Source organism: Dioscorea cayenensis, chromosome 9 (genome assembly GCF_009730915.1).
Source record: "Dioscorea cayenensis subsp. rotundata cultivar TDr96_F1 chromosome 9, TDr96_F1_v2_PseudoChromosome.rev07_lg8_w22 25.fasta, whole genome shotgun sequence".
Classification (NCBI taxonomy): domain Eukaryota; kingdom Viridiplantae; phylum Streptophyta; class Magnoliopsida; order Dioscoreales; family Dioscoreaceae; genus Dioscorea; species Dioscorea cayenensis.
In genome coordinates this window covers 5,486,183-5,507,510 of record NC_052479.1, presented here as the reverse complement: position 1 = coordinate 5,507,510, position 21,328 = coordinate 5,486,183, and the positions used below count along the sequence as shown (strand labels likewise).

Below are 21,328 nucleotides of genomic sequence, written 5' to 3'. Positions count from 1 at the left end.
CTAAATATCTACCCACACTATATTTGCAAGTGTAAGACACACAAAAATATTTTGTGTAACTGATTAAATAAAATTTAGTATAAGTTTTACTATATATATACTCATTATTGTTTACTAAGATATATTGGTGCATTTAGTAAAAAGCCCATCGCCGACCCACGGGTTGAGAACAGCTTAACCCATAATAGGTTGATGGCCCGACGGATTTGACCTGGCTGGTTCCGGGCCGGATCAAATCTCAGCCCGTGCCTCCTTCTATAGATAGTTAGTCCTTGAGGCATGAAACTTAGGGCCCGTTCATCCTTCATGCTATAGTCAGAATTTTATTCCCCTTGTTAAATACTTTATTCATTAATAAAAATTATTTTAATGAATTTTGTTTCTTTATTATTATTTTATAAATTTATCTTATTTTTATAAACCTTGTCATCTTTAATGGGGGCTTCATGCGCTCATTGAGCGCTCAATCATGGAAGCCCCCTATTATGAGAGCTCAATGTCTGTTGAGCACTCAGCGGCCTCAACGGTGGTTTGATCCTATCTTTTAATATTTTTTATTATTTTTAAAATTCAACTGTTTGGATGATGCAACGGTTTTTTTTTTAATTTTTTTTAAAATTTTTAATTCTTAAATTTTTATTTGACTTCTATAAACACACCCACATACTCAAATAAAACTTATATTTTTCTCCATTTTTTTATTTTCGGATTTTCAATTATATTATGGATAAAAATACTTATTTTAAATTTTTATTATATTTTAAATTTTTATTTTGAAATATAATTTTAAATATGTTATTAAATTGTGAAGAATTTATTAAATATATATGTTTTAATGAAATATATTGATGTTAATAGTTTAAAAAATAGATGAAATAATTGTGGGTCCTATTTTATAATATAAATAATGAGAGAAAGTTTAATGAGTTGATAGGTTGATTGTGGGTCTCATTTTATTGTATAACTATTATGAAAAATAATTTAATGAGTAAGAGTTTAATAGGTCGATGAGGTGGCATTGCCATCAAACTAGTCTAACCACTAAAGATGACGTAAATCTTTATTATTTATTTTTATTTTTATTTTTATTTTATTTTTATAAACCTTAGTGATAAATGGATAAGAGAATAAAATGGAAGGTCAGGATCTTATCATGTAATTCACGTCCTTTTCGTTTGTTCGATTTCTCAGCCTTCAAATTATTCGCGATTTGTTTTTTTTTTTCAATCTCGATCACTGAAATCCCAACAATGGCGGCCACTCCCAATCCGATCCTCCTCCTCGCCGCCGTCACCGCCATCGCCGCCGTCTCCTCCGCCCGCCATCGCCGCCGTCTCCTCCGCCGCCTCCTCGGCTCACCCTGCCTATGACTCCCCGGCGACCTCTTGCTCCACCTTCGCCGACGCCGATCTCGTGCCGATTCGCAGGGAGGAGTACGATGGTGGGAGGATTCTAGATATCAGCCATGCTTACCGCGAGGATATGCCTGCCTTTGCTTCGGATGATGGCGTTGGCCAGTTCCTCTGGCTCCCCAAGTCAATGAAGAATGGATCCATCGCTAATAACTCCGAGATGAAGTTCGGTACCCATACTGGCACCCATGTCGATGCTCCTGGCCATGTTTTTCAGCATTATTTTGAGGCTGGATTCGATGTTGATACTCTTGATCTTGCCATCCTTAATGGTATGTTTTTGTTTGTTTCTTTTGCTGATTACCTGTTTGATTTTATGCTTGTAGTCTGAGGTTTTGTATTTTTTTGGGATTATTTATTGAAAGATTAAACTGAATGTATTAGGTTATTGCTTGCATGTTTATTGATGCATATGCTACAATGATAAGTTTTGATTTTTGAAAGTTGATTATGTTGGTTTGATGCTTCATTTATTGCTCTTTAATGATAACTTCTTTGAATATCCAGAACCATCGATTTCCAAGCACCTTTGGTCTGAGCTCTCTCTATTTGAAGCTTTTTATGCTGCTTTTTGTTTTTTTTTATTGAAACCACTTTTGACTCTGATAGAAAGCGCTTTTGGGTGAAACTTTATCCAGTTTCGACAACACTATGTATCTTATCAGGTAGTTGCATGCTTATGTGCTTGTCTATCCGCTAAAAAATGTTAACTTTTGATTTGGAAGTGGCTTTTGGTTTGGTGCTTCATTAGCTCCTTATTAAAATGTTCAGTATAATAATTCCCAACTTCTTGAAATTATAGCAATGGATTAAAAATTTTTTTTTTAAAAAAAAATCTGATCTATGTTGACAAGCTGCTTTAATTCTGAACTTGTTACGGAACAATTTCCTGTTATGCCTATTCTTTGTGAAAACTTGAAATATCCCTCTGATGACATACTGATTGCCAGTTGATTAATATCGGTACTAGCCAAAGCTTATTATAAACTTGGGTTTTTTGACTGGAAATGATGTTTGGTCATTATTTTATCTGATTTGACTTTGTGGCCAGAATAGTTGGCTGTAGATTGTTCATTTTTACTTTGGTCTATGTAATACCAGCATGAAACAAATCCTTTTTCAAAAATGAATATGATGCATATTCAGTTGCCTTTGGGTGATAATTTGTGGGTCTGTCATGTTTTTGCATTACCATAGGTATTCATGCTCAACTTAATACATAGTTTGTTTTGTTCTTGATAATTAGATGCTATTTCTAGCAACTGATATTCTCTCACATGTTAGCTTTTCTGAATGATGATTATCAAAATTTTGCCTTATACTAATATATTTCAAATATTGACTGGTGATTTTAACAGGTCCAGCATTGCTAGTGGATGTTCCAAGGGACAAAAACATAACTGGTAACAGCTACTGTCCAGACCTATATTAGAAAGCTTAATGTTTGCAAAGTCTTAATTTTAATCCTACACAGAAGCATGATTTTCTTTAACTCAACATATTATTCTGAGAAAATTGGTTGTACAGAATTTTATTGTGACTTGTGACATTATTGTACTGCATAACACATCGTATGATAATATACTAGATGGATAAACCTCACATCTGAATGACAGTACACAAACCAAGTTCTATATATAGTTTGTTTGTCTTTGTATTTTTCTCAACTTGGGTTCTATCAATTGGAATCTACACCTCCTTCGTGTAGCTAGTTTGATAGAATAGGCATGTTAGAGTTTTCAGTTGCATCATTGCATGAGTTAGCAGAGCATGGTATTCATGAACTTGATGAATTCTAGGGCAATTCCTCTGAAACTTGTACCTAACTAGAGATACACTCATTGCTTCAACGAAAGCGACCAACAACTTTCCTCAAGTTTGTGAAATCACTGAACACTTTTCTTTTGAAAACATAAATTCATTCAAGTGTTCATTCATGTTGTCAAATGCCAATTTCTCATATCATCTAATGTGTATCTCTAGTTAGCTTTTATTTATTTAAATGTTATACCATTTGACACATGGGGCATTTGACTGGTGCATAGCACCAAGCAGGACCATCCCAGTGATATGCCAAAACTTCCATTACCCTGCAAATCATACTTAGAGATCATTGAACATAATTTGTCTTACTTGATTTCTTCAAATTGTCTTGCTGATGCATGCTTGATTTAAAGTATGCTTTGTGGCATTTGAATTTATTCATGCAAAATTTCACTTGACAGCTGAGGTGATGGAATCTCTTCATATCCCAAGAGGTGTACGTCGTGTGCTTTTCAGAACATTAAACACTGACAGGTCTGTGCTGAGTGCCATCAAAACTCCCTTTTAATCCGTGCTTTACAAGGAATTCTTGAAATTCAACTGTTAAATAAATTAGAGCAGCATATATGTTCATGCGTTTTGTGCAATAAACTTGTTAAAAATGACTTCCTGATGTTTCTATGACATCATTTTAAAGATATTACTTTTTTCAAACTTGATTAACATACTTTGTGTTATGTGGACATTAATTGAACAGTTTTGTGATTTTGTGATTTTAACAGCTCAATTAAAGATTGGTCCCTATTTACCAATACCACCTTTAAGCCTTCGGCAGTATGTTGGCACTTGTATTAATCTTTGATTAGAACTTTGTTATGTAATTGTGCATTTAATCTTCTATAGTTCATGGACTGAATTTTTTGCTGTCAAAAAGCGCTCAGCATCTTGGTCTCTTTACCTTTCAAAATGCTTCATAATTGGGTTTAGTTGGAATTCTTTATGGGATGAGCGAAACAACAAAAATCAGCCTAACGCTTTTACCTAAAGGATCTGAACTGTATCATCTACTCTGTAATTGAATACTTTGAGCAAAATGCCTATCATCTCATTATTTTATGTTTAACATGTCGCAGGAAACTCATGTGGAAAAAGGAGTTTGATTATACCTATGTGGGCTTCATGAAGGATGGTGCACAATGGCTGGTAGATAACACTGATATTAAACTTGTTGGTGAGTTTAAATTTTTTATGTGTTCAATTTCATAGTCCATGCCGATAGATGGCACTTTTGTTTCTATCTGCATAATTATTTATGCTGATAAATTATAACCTATCTTTTCCTGTGTTGTAGGGATCGACTACTTATCTGTTGCAGCATACGATGATTTGATCCCCTCTCATCTAGTTCTTCTCAAAAACAGGGTACCCTACTCTCTCGTTGTTGATCCAAAAAAAATGTTAAATTTTGGTTTATTGTTGGTAAAAGTTTAAGTTACCTTAAATTTTCTTTGAAGTTGGTATCAAAAACTTTTGCTTAAATATCTTTCGTAAGCACATGTAAAGATAAAAGTCCATAATTGGTCCTTGAAACTATACCCAAATGTTCATTTTGATCCTTGAATACAGGAATTGGTTGATCATGAATTACATAAAGATATTTGTTTTCGTCCATGAACTACTTTAAATATATTCATTTTTGTTCTTGAACTATATAAATAGGTTCATTTTGGTCCCAAAATTACTCAAATATGTCCTATTGTCCTTTTAGGTCCTTGTATGACACCACAACAGAATTAGAAACTAAAAGAATTCCTCTTAGAGGCAAACTACCATGCTATCAAAAGTGTTCGATGAAAGGACCAACCGACCGAAGTGAACATCTTCATGTAGCTCAGGGACCTAAGTGACATTTTCCTTTTTAGGGCCAAAATGAATTGTTACTTAGAATTTAGGGGCTGATTATGGACTTCCACAGATGTTAAATCTTTCATGATTTGAATTTTGTTATCACTGTGTCAACCATGTTTCTATCCAGTAGCAAGAACAATATCGATGTTATAACACATTTGTATATTTTTCACAATAATTTCTTTTCGCTTTGTAAGATTCATTTCGACATATCCTTAGACTTTGAAAATTTCACTCAAATGTATATCAACTTTGTACTCAATTTGTTTGCAAGTTTATTTAAAATCACTTGCAAATTCTTCTTTGTTTTCTTCAGGACATAATCCTTGTGGAAGGCTTAAAACTAGAAAATGTCGAAGCAGGGATCTACACTTTACACTGCTTACCTCTACGATTGATTGGAGCCGAGGGCTCGCCAATCAGATGCATTCTCATAAAATAAAACCCTAGCTCAGTGTCGAGAATTCGTCTCTCAGACGCATTTTTAGTAAATAATAGTTTTAATTCGTAGTTTCAAAGAACTCGTTCAGCAAAACTATTTTATGATCTTTATTGTAATTTAAGTTTCTCAGTATGAGTTATGGCCAATGTTAGGAAATTAGTATCAGAATCATAAATTATTGTTTTTTTCTGGATGTTTTTTTTTTAAAATTTCCTTTGTAAATATTTTCTTCATAAATAAATGGTTTTTCAATGAATTTTATTTCTTTATTAAACTCTGTTTGAAACCAATCAATAAACAAATATTTAAAGATGAAGAGAGAAGAGAAATGTATTTGTATGTGGACCAAGGAAAAAAAAAAATCCATTGACATAAAATAAAACTTTATTAATAACACCATTGTCTCAATCTTCATCATTTTGTCATCAAGTACTATTAATAAAAATATATGCATTCTCTCAAAATTGAGATTCTTATATGCATTTGGGTTATAACATTAAATTAAAAAAAAATTTAAAAAAATTTGGATATATATATATATATATATATATGTAGTTTAAGAAAAATAAAAATATGCTTTTTTAATGTGGGGTATGTATATATATATATATTATATATATATATGAAAAAAGAACATTTATGAGAGTATATGTACAAAAAAAAAAGACCTTATTAATTAATCATGAAACACAGTTTTATTTTAGCAATTTTCAAAGCATGAGATACGGTTTTATAAAAAAAATCAAACTAAAAAAATTTGAACTAGATTAAGATCTTATTAATCATGACAATTTACATAATTGTAAAGCAAAATATATTCAAATTCAAACTCAAATCCCAAAATAGAAACAAAATAATATCAAAGCAACATATTTACAGAAACCCCCTTCTAAAAACAATAAATCCATACAACTAAACATTAATCCTTTCTTAATTTAAATGGACATTCCTTTCTATAAACCAAAAAACAAAACAAAAAAAAGGTAATAATCAAACCCCAAAAATGGAAACAAAATATTTTCAAGGATACATATTTGCAACAAACTCCCTTCAAAAACAAGAAACTTTATATCTCTCTCTCTATATATACACACACACATATACACACAAAAACATCTCCTACTCTTCAATCACTGTTCACAATCTTCATCACAAAACCATGGAATCAACTCCCCCATTACCTCCTCCTCCTCCTTCCTCCTCCATACCAACCATTGAAGACAACAACAAGAAGGAAAGAAAGAAAAGAATTATCGGCAAAGGCCGAAAGAAGATAGAAATAAAGAAGATAGAAAACAAGAAAAAACTAGACATATGTTTCTCAAAAAGATACAGAGGATTCTTGAGCATGGTTGAGGAGTTATCCATTCTTTGTGGTGTTGATGTAGCTGCAGTTGTCTTCTCACCCACTGGTAAAGCTTACTCTTTTTCCAACACTTCAGTTGAGCAACTCATTGATAAGCTCCCACCAATGATTCTTCATCAAGATTCTCATGCAATAATGGAGAAGTTGGTTGATGAGAAGTTTAAAGAAAAAGAAGAAGATGATGATGATGATGATGATGATGATGATGATGATGATGAAGATGAAGATGAAGAAGAGCTTAATATGAAATATGATGATGAAATGGTGCAAGAGAAGATGGAGGAGTTGAGAGGGATTATAAGTTTGGATAGTGATAATGCTGGTGTTGTTAGTAGTAGTACTAGTGTAATTAGAAGTGATCATGATGATCATTCTCTTGTTCCTTGTGTTTTTAATCCTTTCTTGGCTGCCATTGGAGACTTGCACTTGGTTCTTGGTCCTACTGCACCTTCACCTTCTGTGCCTTTTATTTGAAGTGGTTTTTAGTTTATGTTTTCTTTTTTATATATGCATGAATTTATTGAGTTTTGTTTGTATGAGTATGACCACATTATAGTGTTTCTTTAGTTGTTATTTTATTGCTGAAATTTATTTTATGAATTGCAAGGTTTTGTTATGTTTTCTTTTTTTTTCTTCTCTTTAGAAGATTTTCTTCTTCTTCTTTTTTATTTTAATTTTAGGAACTAAAAAAACTAAGAAAAATATAATTAAATTAGGGTTGAAAAGTCATGCTTCTGAGAAGCATAAATAATCTTTTTTTAATAAAAATAAATATTAGCATAGACAAACTAGTCATTGCTTTTCTATCAACAAATATACACTATACTTCACAGTGAAGAACACACATATTTAAATAAATAAATAATAAAATTAGTTTTTTGAGGAATCTTTAATTAACCAAATATATATATGTATGAAAGAATATATTCGTGCATGACAAATTCCATTGTTGAAGTTTCCCTGCAAACCACTGAAAAATTCCAAATGAAAAAAGCATAAAAAAAAAGAGCTTTGTTTTATATGAACAAAGTAAATCAACAGTGAGTCATTGTATGCTGTTGAATTTCATGGCAAGGCCAATATATAAATCCTTGAATCATTCATTTAATTAATCCTGTACAAAATTTATTTATACAATGCAATATGCATTTCATACAACAATATATATATATAAATTGATCTCTTCTCCTCCATTTAACATGTTTCTAAGTACCGCTAACCGGAAAGAAAAGGTATATGTGGCAAAGAAGTAAGGAGTGATGAATGGAGATTTCGAACAGCCAAGTATGTTAAGATTCCAGTCGTATAACCGATCAAAGCAAAACCGCTAACCTGTAAAAGAGATTAATGTATTTATTAGATGCAGACGGAACCAATTAACTAAGCTCTGATATCATGTTAGATGCAAAAAGCATAGAATGAGAGACTCAAATTTATATATTTAATAGTATCAAAACGTCGTCGGTATTGCTCACCTTCCTAAGATACCAAAAGAAATCCACCTTTTCCATTCCCATATATGCGACACCAGCTGCGGAGCCAATGATAAGCATGGAACCTCCGGTGCCTGCGCAAAAAGCAACAAGCTGCCAAAAGTCGGAATCTCGTGGGAAAGAAGTCAAATCATACATTCCCATTGTTGCTGCAACTAAAGGAACATTGTCTATGACTGCGGAAACCACTCCGATAGCACTTGCAATCAGTTCGATATTTGGAAAATGAGCATCTAGGTAATTCGCCAGTTCCCTGAGTACACCGGCAGCCTCCAAACTGCATAGCCAAAAGAACTTTTTTGATGCTTAAAGAATTCCAAACACAAGTTTTCTGCTGTTTCTTGATCATGAGGTTGATATGAATAAAATGTAGAAAGAAAAAGTACATTGTATTTATATTGATGGACAAGATGATGATAACTAGAATATCTAGATATTTCATGCAAAAACCATCAAGAGAAAGAAAACTGTCGAAACATATAAAGCAGATCCTTCATTTTATTTGATATGGCAAGAGAAAAGCAACTATTTCCAAATATTATATGGTGATTTAATTTCGTATCTTTTGTAAACAAGTTCTAGTGTATTCATGACAAACAAACAACCTGACTCTTAAGCAACATAAAGTCATGCACTTCCTCTCAAGTATTAGAGATCAACTGCAAAATTCTTGAAGCCATGTTAATGCAAGTTTCTAGTTTGCCTTTTCTAATTAAAATCTTCATTAAAACAGATTTATCTTGAAAAAGTTTCCTACATATTCCAGGGCTTTTAATGTGAATCAAAGATCAATACCTAGAAAGGTCCTATCATATTTACACATGCCTATATAATTAGTAATTATACTCCATGGTTCCTCAATTTATAAGGCTGTGACTGGGATCATCAATCTAAAGCTCCATTTAATGCACAAGGATCATCTTGATCTCTCAATCATCTAAAATATGTTAAGGTAAAAAGAACAATAAATTAATCAACCATTAGGAAACAAGTTGAGTAATGCAATGCATTAAGTTAATATAGACCAAAGGAAAGAGACGACAAGCTCAATAATGACAGATATTAGTGAGCAAATAATATATGGTTATCTCACATGGACACATCATACAAACAAGGATGGGCAAATAAAATTGATATGAGAAACATAACAACACCTTGAAAAATGATGATAGGCAACATGACATAGAAGTATCAGGTATTGTTGGTCCAGCTAACAAGATTAAAGTCATTAATAATATGCAACTATACAGAAAATATTATAGCGTATAAATTGAAGTATTATGTTACAAATGCACTTCAAAGCCCATAAAAGTATATGCAAAGATTGATAACTACCTGCCCACAGACAGAAGAATTCCTAAGAAGAACAGAATTCCTTGACTATCAATACGTGACAATGCTTGTGGAACTTTCAAACTTTGCCTTCCAGAATTGCCATAATGAATAGCATCTGTTAAAATCCAAAGAACACCCAGTCCAAGCAACATGCCCATATATGGAGGCAGGCCAGTAACGGCTTTAAAAACTGGAACAAAGACTAGAGCCCCCACACCAACAAAAAAAACCAGTTGTCCTCGTGGAGCCATTTGATCTGATGCCAAGACATTGGCAGATTTCTGATCTGCTCCATTAACTTCGCTATATGCCATGGAAGTCATTTGGAAGAAGAATTGTCTCTATTAATGATCATTGTGTTGCCTAAAATGGAAAAAAGGTTTGTTGTACTTACCTGGTGAGAGACATAAGAGCCAGTGGGACAGCCAATGAAAGAACACATGGAATAAACAAACCCTGCAAGCAAAGGCAGAGACCAATCAGCTGACAATCAGGGGGAAGTATTCTTTAGCCACATAGCATGATTCTACACACTAAACAGGTATGATGACCTCGCATCCGTTGCTTCATACAAGAATTATTTCATAATATTTTCATTGCTATCTTCTAATCAATTTGTTGAAAGCAGCATCACCTACACAATCTAGTATAGTTAAAACTGAAAAGGAAAAGGACAAATAATAATTTCATCTGAAAATCAATCCAAGTTTAGTTAATAAAGTGGTTTGGTGTGTGAGCTTGATATATCATTAAACACCTATATGAGGGTACAAGGTCTGCCACTTATCACCCATACTAGATAACGGACTGACCTAATTGCCACTAGGTACAAATATAGAGTGATTCTTTTTGGACAATGCAATGAGCCCACATGCAAAATAAAGGTACTGTTTACAAAGATAAATTTTTGAATCATTAATGTGCATATGTGCTATAATAAAATATTTGTGGGTATATAAAATGCAAGATCATACTTTTGGCATCATATTCTATTAGCTTTTATGCAAAAATTCCAAATCAATTTCAGTGCGCTATACATCCATGTGGTGTTGGATATTGGGTCTGGTCCGTAGGAGTGGGTCTAAGCAAGAACTGTAGGTATGAGGTATTTTCTATATGCAAAACATGTTCCTCATTAACATTTTTCGTTGTTTCTGACACTCTTGTAATATGTCATTAATTCCCAAAGACTTTAATGCAAGCATGATTTTGAAGACACCTGTTGTAATACTTCCTTTATCTGCTTTGAAGTTCCAACTTCCAACTAATTTCCCATACTTATTTGCTCTATTCTACAAGTTTTTTCATCTAAAATGTTGGACAGTCTCATTTCAGAAGAAAGGGTTCAATTGGCATGCAAACCCACTTAAAAAAAATGCTTAATTGCATATATTTATACCCACTAAAAATTTGGAAGTCACATACATGCTTATATAAAATCTTGCATGTGCTTGTGTACCTGCCCTCAACTCTATTTTTGGTGCACTTAACTGAAACCTAATGGATGACAGTTTTTCTGGCCTGGAAACATGCACTCCATGGATTAATGGTGGCAGGGAAATAGGGTATAATAATCAGTGATACATAGTCCCGGATAAAAGGAAAATCATACTGAACTAATACTATAAACTTCAACAAATGTTACCACGCATGAAAAGATGGATTACAACAGCATTTATGTGAAAACAATGCCAAAAAAAATTACCTTCATTGTTTGCAAAGTAGAAATTTGACCATGAATCCACAACATAGTTGTGGTAACATCACCAATGGGTGTCCATGCACCACCAGCATTTGCTGCTATTACAACAACAGCACCTAAAAGCCTGTCACATTGTATATAACCCATGAGACAATATTGTGCCATTAAGCACCAACTGTTTTTTATTCAAGATTGACAGATATTAGCACCACAAATGTACATTCAAAACAAATTTTCACTAAATTTTCATCCATCAAAAAAAAAAACTTATCATACATGTAAGTGATTAAGTAAATGGTACATAACATGAATGAAGTTGTACACTTTACTAAAGAAACCAGGCTATGTCAATGAAAAATTAATTATCTGAGAGACAAGAAGGCCTGTTGAGTTTCTTTTGTGTGCATGGAATCTTCAGTCAACATTTCAACAATAGTGCACGTGTTTCATCTAACACTGAAGACAATTTAGAAAGGTGAGGACAATAACAAATAAAGGCCCCTTCATGTAAAGATTTAACCTTTGTTTTCTTTGTGAGATATAAGTAATTTTTCCTCAGATGAAACAACTCAGAAATGAGTTAGGAGGAAGCTGATATTAATTAGGCTGTTTTAAATGCATAGCTATCTCCTTTGTTATCCAGCCAATGTTCCTTCTGTTATCAGTGATTTTCACTCAAAGCCAATATAACTCGTATTATAGAAAACTGAAATACATATATCAGCATCATCTTGATCAGTAATGTGGTTTTGCCCACATATGCATAGAAGTGAGATGTATGCTATTACATCTAATCTAAAATAGATTTTGGAGACTCAAATGATTGCTTTGGGCAACCATGTAAGAATTGAACGACCAATTCCTAGAAACTTATTAATCAAAGCTTAAATTAACATGGATTCTTAAAAAACATCAATCTACTAGAATAAGAACATTATAAATTACCAATAACAGCATAAATTAGAACCAATGACTCAAGAACATCAAACTAATATTTTAAGATCATAAAATATTGACAAATTATTACACTTGGCTCATGTACTAAATGTTAGCTGCTGACTAGAGCATACAGCAAACACATTACAACACATGTGACTTGCCTTACCATTAAAAGAGTCAGTACCTAAGAGTTTACACCATTCTGAATCGCCATGCACAAGGAAAGATGGTTGACCAATAGATTACCCTAATACAATCATAAATTCTACATTCTGACCTTGATCACAAACCACTTTGTTTAAAATAATTTAACTTAAAAGGCTGACACAGCAAGTAGCATATGATGACCTTGAAGTTCATTTTCCCATGATATTAAACCCATTCCTTTTTTTATATACACTTATGTAGTATATTAATTAGAAACCTAGGATTGTAAAGAGCTTTACCTTAATTCGCCTCATCAAGATATCAATACAATGGACAGACAGGGTGGCTAATGCTTCCATATTTTGTCATCTATAGGGTAGTCTGTTATAGTGTTATGGATAAAAGTACAACCTCATATGCATCAATCAAGGTGTTCACTCATCTCACGTTTTACGGAAACAAATTAAAAATGTGCATTTGCATTTTCTACATGAACAAGATTCTAATTGAAACTGGTACACTGCTAAGTTTAGCTCTCAAATGTCAGCACTTTTTGGATATAAAATGCAGATTCACATCAGGTGTGTTCTTCCGAGCTTATGCTATTCCAAGCTGATCAGTTAGCAGTCAGTTTATTCAAATCACCTTCTTGATATTTTTCAAGGGTACCATTACTCCCTCAGGCAATCATATTTCTATAGTGCAAAAAATGACAAATTATTAAGTCAGTGTATCTAAAATTGAAGAAAGTATTACAAATATGTAATACCACACCTGAACAAAGTCACACGTGCGCGAGCCTGCACACACACACACACACTCTAACTAACTAATGTACACCCAAGCCCACATGTGCACAAATCCAGATCACAAAGAAGGGGCACATTCTGTGAAGTGAGATTTTTCTTTTTTTTCCCCCCTCCAAGTTGGCCCATCCTGCCCAATGACCAATGGCTCCCATTTTATACTTGACAGACAAGACCCTGATGTATCTGATTTATGTGTATAATTGTGCTTATTGAGGAAGATAATTACCATAAACCTATTGTTACATTAATATGATAGTTCCAAGAGAACATGCATTTTTCATCAAACCACAAATGATTACATTAACCAGAACATGCCAGATGTTGAGAATGAACTATATTGTATCAGATAACTTCAGATGATATGAAGTATAGAAGATGACATACTTTCTGTATTCTGACGGAGGGGACTAGTTTTCGCAGTAAGGAGACCATAATAATTGTTGTTGTAAGGTTGTCAAGTATTGAGCTCAGGATGAAAGTAACAAACCCAACCTGGAAATTAAGACAGAATTTGTGATTGTACAAAGTAACTGAATAAATTACTAATTAATACATCAAATTGGGTTTGCATTGTTGAATAATAATATATTGTTCAGAGTATAAGGGCAACGTCTGTTGGGTTAAGTTTAGAGAACCCTAATCCTAATTTTAATAGTTGTTTATAACAATGAGCTTTCATTATTCGGCAACAAAACCTATGTTTAAAACATTTTGGATAAGTGTATCTATTGCCATAAGAAAGGGCATTGGAAGAACAATTACTACAACTTATAGGGCACAACCAGAGTTGAGGTTGCGGTCATGCCCGACCGGCAACCGCATGCATATGTTCCATATTAGTCTCACTCACAATCTATTCTTGGGCAATCACATTGATCCAGTGAACATGGATAGGGATTTTCTGCCAATAATAGTCATACTTTTCCTGATCTGCCTTAGATTTAGTTCTTTCAAATATTTTGGGAACTGCACATATAGATATTAACGAAGGTACACGTTATTATGTGTCATTTACTAATGATCACGCACATTACACATGGATTTACTTAATGCACAAGCGTTCTAACTATTGTAATATCCATGTCGCTTTTGTTGCAATGGTATACACCCACTATGGGAAATCAATTAAATATTCTTGTTCTGATTATGGAGGAGAATATCTATCTAATCAATATACCCAATTTGAACAATTCATCAAATTTATTGTTCTTACACCCCTGAACAAAATGGAACTTTAGAACATAAGCAACATCATGTGAAAATGAGAATGAATTATGTGACTATTTCAGACAGAAATGAGAACATATCAAAAGATTAGATACCTACCACCCAAAGCAGAACACGTGGATTTCGAGTAGTTATGTTGTCAGTCACCAGTTTAAATCCTTGATGTGCATCAACAATTTCCACTACTGTCATTGCACCCAACAAGAAGAACACTATTTCACTGACTTCAGCTGAAGATCGAGTCAATTCTGTAACAGCTATATCAGTTGAAGGAGCCTACACCAATTATACACAGTTTAACTAAATATTGTCAGATGTACGAAAACAAAATGTTGAAAACAAGAAGTTCTCATGAAAGAGTAATGAACGTAACATAGGCCAAAGTGATCTCTAGACAAAGATTATGTTATGCTAACAACACATAGGAATACAATTCCTCCAGTTCCTTATAAGCAGCACTTGCCCTGAATTTGCTCTTCTTTCAAAGCTAAAAATATGGTTTTACTTCAACTATTATGAAAATGGGCTTCATCATCCTTTACAAGTTATGTTTATATTAAATCAACAATTAGTTATTTCTCTGATTATAAATAAGAATATAAAATACATTCATTGAGAGAGTTTCATATTCTCAACAAACAAAATCAACAAAACTTACATGGAGACCAACAACAACAGTTAGCACAATGGGATAGATGCTGCATTACATGAGTCCTTGATCTGTGTTGAAAACCAGTGAATGAACCATGACGTTCTTATTCAAAAGTCAACACAATAGTGGAGAGTTAATTTTCTCATAGTTTGATCAACTACTTAAATTGCCTTTGGCAACCCAATGCTTAGATTTTCCGAGATGCTCTCATTATCTAACTAATATGCTACATCTTTTGGCATGTAGATTTGACACCATATTAAAGGAAATCAGCTTGTGTCTTGATATACTTGGTGTACATTTGGTCATAGTATACTACGCTGACTTTCCTAGTCAAGAAATTATAAGGAAATATACTTCCTAATTTAGCATTCAAAACATCTTAAATAATGCTTGGTTCATCCGTACTCAATTTTCAAGGCCAATTAATTAGTGTCACCTTCACGAACAACAAAAAGCAAGATGACAGTCCTTTCTCAAAAATTCTATCACCCAAGCCAGTTTGGAACAAGATGTAGGTTAAAATCAATAAGCTATCTCATTTTCTCCTGATTAGCATGTCATATAGGTGCAAAGCAATCAATTGCTCAAAAAACCTTCACCATGTTTCTCCTTCAATGAAGTTCATTCTCCACAAGTATGAGAACACAGACTCTAACTTTCATCACAACATGCAACAAAAAAGAGAGCACAAACTTTAACCATTAATCTTAGGAACATACAGCAAAACAACTTATACCAATAGTAAAATATGTCTCTGGAAGAAAATGAAGAAAAACAAGCTTTCCCTAAAAATGTGATTGATTAGATGGCTTTCTACTAAAGCAAATGGCAGCATAAAGTCATATAACTTACTCATGAATTTGAGTAATAGCTGCGCCGTTTCTATTACTTTTTTTTGTCTTTTTTTCTCTTTTGCCCTTTGTCATCCCCATGGTCCTATCAACATCTTGGTTTAGGACCTTTAGGTTACTATGGTTAAAATAATCCTTCTAACTTTTACAAATTCTTTGCCTCTCAAATAACAGCCAGAACAACTTATGATATTTTCCTCATTGACTTCAAGCTAGAATAATTAAGAAAGACTTCTAGAAGGCATCTATTTACCTGAGGTATCCTAAAATATGGATGAGGAATTTTGGAGCTTGTTGTTAGGTGGAGTTGGCTGAAGCTTCAGCAATGTATCTAACAAACTCTCCCGTTCAGAAGTTCCTAGAATGATGCTATTCTTGACATTTGTCAAAGTTTTGTGTATAAACAGAATAATCAGTGATCAATGCATGGCACAATTATTATTATCCATGATTATGTAAAACCACAAATCCGAACAAACAAGAAGATCGTTTGTTACATGGAATTAATTTGTGAAATAAGAATTAAAAAAAAAACTAAAATATCAAGCCAAGAATTAGTACAACCAGACAGCAGACAGAAAGATAACATGCTGAAAATGTTGAACAGTGTAATCACATTATCAAGATATTTATGATGGCAATGAGAAAAAATAGAGGTAAAATTCAACAAATTTGTTTTAGCATATGCAAGAAAAAACTTAGTATTTGACTAAAAATTTAAGTGATCTTACCCCGATGCTCCTGATAACCCACAAACTAACAGCCATCAACAATGCAACTCCACTTTTGTTAAATGCCAAAGATTCCTCAAAAATTATACCAGCATATCCAATGGAAAAAACCAATGCCATTGCAATGTCCTGGATCATCAGATACAAAAAATAACGACCTTTACAATTGAAAATTATTTAATTTCTATAGGTAGGAATAGCATATCTAAATTTATATCTCACAATTTGGCATTCCTGCTAAGCAACAGTTCTATCTTCAGAAAGAGTATGCCAATATTTCATAAAATAATAACTGAAAGGGATCAACAACCTGATTAGCTGCTACCCAGGAATGATTTATTGCAACTGCACCAGCAAAAGCTGATGCAAGAATAACAATCGCTTTTAAAAGATCAGTTTTTGGCTGGTAATTAGCTTCAAATTCCTGTGAGCTCAGGTCATCCACTGAACATAAGGGATCACATATTCCAGATCCATCTTCAAGATCCTATCACAAGATGATCACTCCAAGTAAATGCTAAGACAATAAAAAGCTAGCAATTCACATAAACTTACAGACTTTCAACATCAGCAGATTAACAAAATTAAAAATAAAAAAAAATAATAACTAAATGAATCAACACTACCTTTGAAATGATGGAAGACATAGCAACTAAAGGAAGAACAGGATATATGCATTCTAACTCTAGCATTACAATTTATAAAGAGCCAAGGCTCCTGGAGGAAATAAATAAAGCAAACATATGAGTACAGATTCATAATTAATTCTTTAATGCTGCAATAAATCATGATTGCAGAAGCTTTCAGAAAAAAAAAATTAAAAAAAAAAAAACACCAGATTCATTTGACCATAGACAAGTTTTATCTCAGACTCACATTTTTCAAGCTTTCTAAGAAATACATTAATCACGAGGTGAGAAGGTATCATGTTATACTTGTATCTGGTATTCGGATGGTACTTTCGTCACTGAGGACTATTACACCATAGATACATTTACTTCGGTACACCAACAATCTTATTCGGGGACAATAAAAAAGGCGACACAATGATGCTTCAATTGCTTTAACTACAAGAGATTCTGTTCTTCCATAAGACAAACTAATGCAATTGATAATTGTCAGAAGACAACAATTGGTTGTACCTCCTTTCTCTTATATTTTGAACATTATGAAGAAACTTCTCAACACTAACAATTTTTCTAGCAAGTTTCACGTGCCATTTTTCATAGTACCAAATGGAACTTCCACCATCCTTCTTTGAATTCCCAATTGTGTTTTTCACCTCCATATATTCCGTTTTCCATTTAAAATATATATATATATATATATATATATATCTTTGCCAAAAATGCATAATCAAATCATCTAATTTTATTCATTTTCTCAAACCCAAGTAATTAAGACAGCATAAAAATCACCTAAACAATTGAAAAGCCTCCTTTTTGGAGGAATAAAGAAGATATTTTTCAAGAAATCCACAACATTTCTATCCATCCGCCCATCCATTTTGCTTCTTCACCAAATCCTACAAAAGAACAAGCATTTCCCCTTATTTCTTTAATTTCTTCCATTTTTTTTTCTCTCAATCCAAGCACCAAATCATCTTATTTTATTCATTGTCTCAAACCCAACTAATTAAGAGGCATAAATCCCCAAAACAAAAGAAAAAGCTCCTTTTGGACAGATTAAAGTTTTTTTGCCAAGAACTCCGCAACATTTCCATCAATCCACCCATCCATTTCACTTTCTTCACCAAATCCCACAAAAGAACAAACATTTCCCCTTATTTCTTTAATTTCTTCCATTTTTTCTCTCAATCCAAGCACCAAAGTAACCAACATTTACAAAATAAAATAAAATTTAAAAAAAACACACACACACACAAGAGAGAGCGAATGAGGCCAAAACCTCAAATCCTCCGCCATCTTCCCGTCTAAAAAAAGAGGGTTGGGAGCTTCCATCCTTCTTCTCCACCCTTGAAACAAAGCTCAATCCATGGAAGCTTGGCCTCCTCTCCGGGGACCAACCCGACGAGTAACCGAGCGGTTGCGAGGGTGCGAGAAGGCGCCATACATTGATGCCATGAAGAGATGGCTGAGAAGAGAAAGCATAGAAGGCATTGGTGAGGGAGAGGGAGCCATGAACTGTTTGAGCTCCAAGGAAGCAAGAAGCTAGAGCCATGGCGGAAGAGAAGAGAAGAGAAGAGAAGAGAAAAGAGGGATAAAGAGCTGAGTACTGTGTTCAATTGTGAGCCGTTGGTCAGAGAGTTCAGAAGCTTTTTGTGTGGGCTCTTGTGATTTTCTGAATTTCAGGGGGTATATCGAAATTATACCAAATAGTTTTGCCGTGGCTTTTTTTATATTAAAAATATTTATAAAATTACGTATATTTGAGATTATTTACAAAAATATGTAAATTGGTGGAAAATAATAAAACTTTCTTTGTTTTCGGCTTTTTTTTTTTTTATTTTTAAAATATAGAAAACGGGAGAGTTTCTCCCGTATTTATTTTTTTAATTAAAAAAGTTTGAAAACGGGAGAAACTCTCCCGTTTTCAAAATTTTATAATTTTTTTAATTAAAAAAATAAAAACTGAAGATGAACTCCCGTTTTTCCATTTTTTTTATTTTAAAAAAAATCAAACGGTTGTTTACTTTTGCATTATCAGGCTTTTTCTGCATTATATAAAAATATTCTTTTTATATAATTAATTTTTTAATTAAAAAATAATTTTTGATATATATATATTAACTTTTTATTTTTAAAAAAAACTACAATTTTTGAAAAATATTTGAAATAAAACGGTCAAAGTTGCACCGGTAATTAATTAGTACAAAATATGATGGTTAAATCTACAACGGTAAGTACTTAGTATAAAGTAAGATGGTCAAACCTACACTGTTAGTAATTAGCACAAAGTAGGACTGTCAAACCTGCACCGATTAATAATTACCACAAAGTAGGACAATAAAAAGTGCACCAGTAAGTACTTAGCACAAAGTAGGTCGGTGAAACCTGCACCGGTAAATAATTAGTACAAAGTAGGTCGGTTAAACCTACACCGATCAGTAATTGGTACAAAGTAGTTTGGTCAAACTTGTATCGGTAATTAATTAGGACAAAGTAGGACGGTCAAACCTGCATCGGTCAGTGATTAACACAAAGTACGTCGGTCAAACCTACACCGGTCAGTAATTAGTTCAAAGTAAGTTGCTCAAACCTGCACAGGTCAGTAATTAGTTCAAAGTAAGTTGGTCAAACCTGAACCGTTCAGTAAGTAGCACAAAGTAGGACAGTCAAACTTGCACCTGTCAGTAATTAGTACAAAGTATGTCGGTCAAACCTGCACTAGTCAGTAATTAACACAAAGTAAGACGGTCAAACTTGCACCGGTCAGTACTTAGCACAAAGTAGATCGGTCAAACCTGCACTAGTCAGTAATTAGTACAAAGTAGATCGATTAAAGCTGCATCGGTCAGTGATTAGCACAAAGTACGCCAGTTAAACCTGTACCACTCAGTGATTATGACAAAGTAGAACAGTCAAACCTGCACCAGTCAACACAAAGTACGCCGGTCAAACCTGCACCACTCAGTGATTGGGACAAAGTAGGACAGTCAAACATGCACCAGTCAGCACAAAGTACGTTGGTCAAACTTACACCACTCAATGATTAAGACAAAGTAGGACAGTCAAACCTGTACCAGTCAGTACTTAGCACAAAGTAGGTTGGTCAAACCTGCACCAATAGTAATTAGGACGGTCAAACCTGCAATGTTCATAAATAAAATTTTCAAAATTCGAGCTCTTTATATAAACCAACATTAGTAGCACATTTTCACTCTTGCACACTATTTACTCTCTTTCAACTCACTCACCCATACTTCTTCTTCTTGTCTTCAACAATGGCAGAGACTTCACTTGTATTGGTTTACTACAATGGTTCAATCACTACTAGTGAAGACACAATTATATTTTCGTCAGAGGATCAATCATATTTTTACGTCGAAGACGACATCTCTTACGAAAATTTAAAAAGATCCATTGAAGAAAGCATTGAGACTGCTGACAACCAAGGAGTTTCATGTATCAAATACCGGCTCCCAATTTCTTCAGGATCCGGTAAGATTTGCTATCGGTCATTCAAATTACGTAATGACCGAGATGTTCGGATGATGTTCGACTGCCACAAAAGAAATCCAGATATTGGCATTATTGAATTGTACGTGGAGTTCAGCACTGTAACTTTCGAGGGTGCTCCTTCCCAACAACAAACCGCCCCAAATGACGAAGTTCAACGCAACATAAGACGAGAGAGGATTTCATCACCATGCCAAGTTAATGAACCTAAACGGCTCTCTACGGAGTGGAGGGCATAAGATGATCCACCACCCAATATTTATTTTAGTAATTCACAACATCTACAAGGCGGAACAAGTTCTTTTCATGATACTCATGAAACTGAATTCGGTCAGTATAGGCAATCTAGTGGAGACGATGAGGATGACGATGGTGATAGCTTTGGGGAAGAGACTGAAGCAAGTGTTG

General features: G+C 33.6%; 2 protein-coding genes across 2 annotated transcripts; one reads left to right on the top strand and one right to left on the bottom strand.

The window, feature by feature from the left end:
- The first annotated feature begins 1,201 nt into the window (after positions 1-1,201).
- On the top strand, positions 1,202-5,658 carry LOC120268228 (cyclase-like protein 3). The gene is made up of 6 exons (XM_039275667.1): positions 1,202-1,684; positions 2,771-2,815; positions 3,638-3,710; positions 4,310-4,407; positions 4,528-4,598; positions 5,401-5,658. Exons 1-6 carry the CDS (start codon positions 1,483-1,485, stop codon positions 5,524-5,526), a joined length of 615 nt encoding a protein of 204 aa, XP_039131601.1. The 5' UTR covers positions 1,202-1,482; the 3' UTR covers positions 5,527-5,658.
- Positions 5,659-7,976: 2,318 nt separating this feature from the next.
- Positions 7,977-19,082, bottom strand: LOC120269245 (sodium/proton antiporter 2-like). Its single transcript, XM_039276585.1, is given in 11 exon segments — positions 7,977-8,224; positions 8,368-8,662; positions 9,721-10,023; positions 10,115-10,176; positions 11,426-11,546; positions 13,702-13,715; positions 13,717-13,809; positions 14,644-14,820; positions 16,782-16,910; positions 17,092-17,268; positions 18,690-19,082. Coding segments are annotated over 11 exon segments (1,761 nt in total). The 5' UTR covers positions 18,963-19,082; the 3' UTR covers positions 7,977-8,107.
- Positions 19,083-21,328: the final 2,246 nt, after the last annotated feature.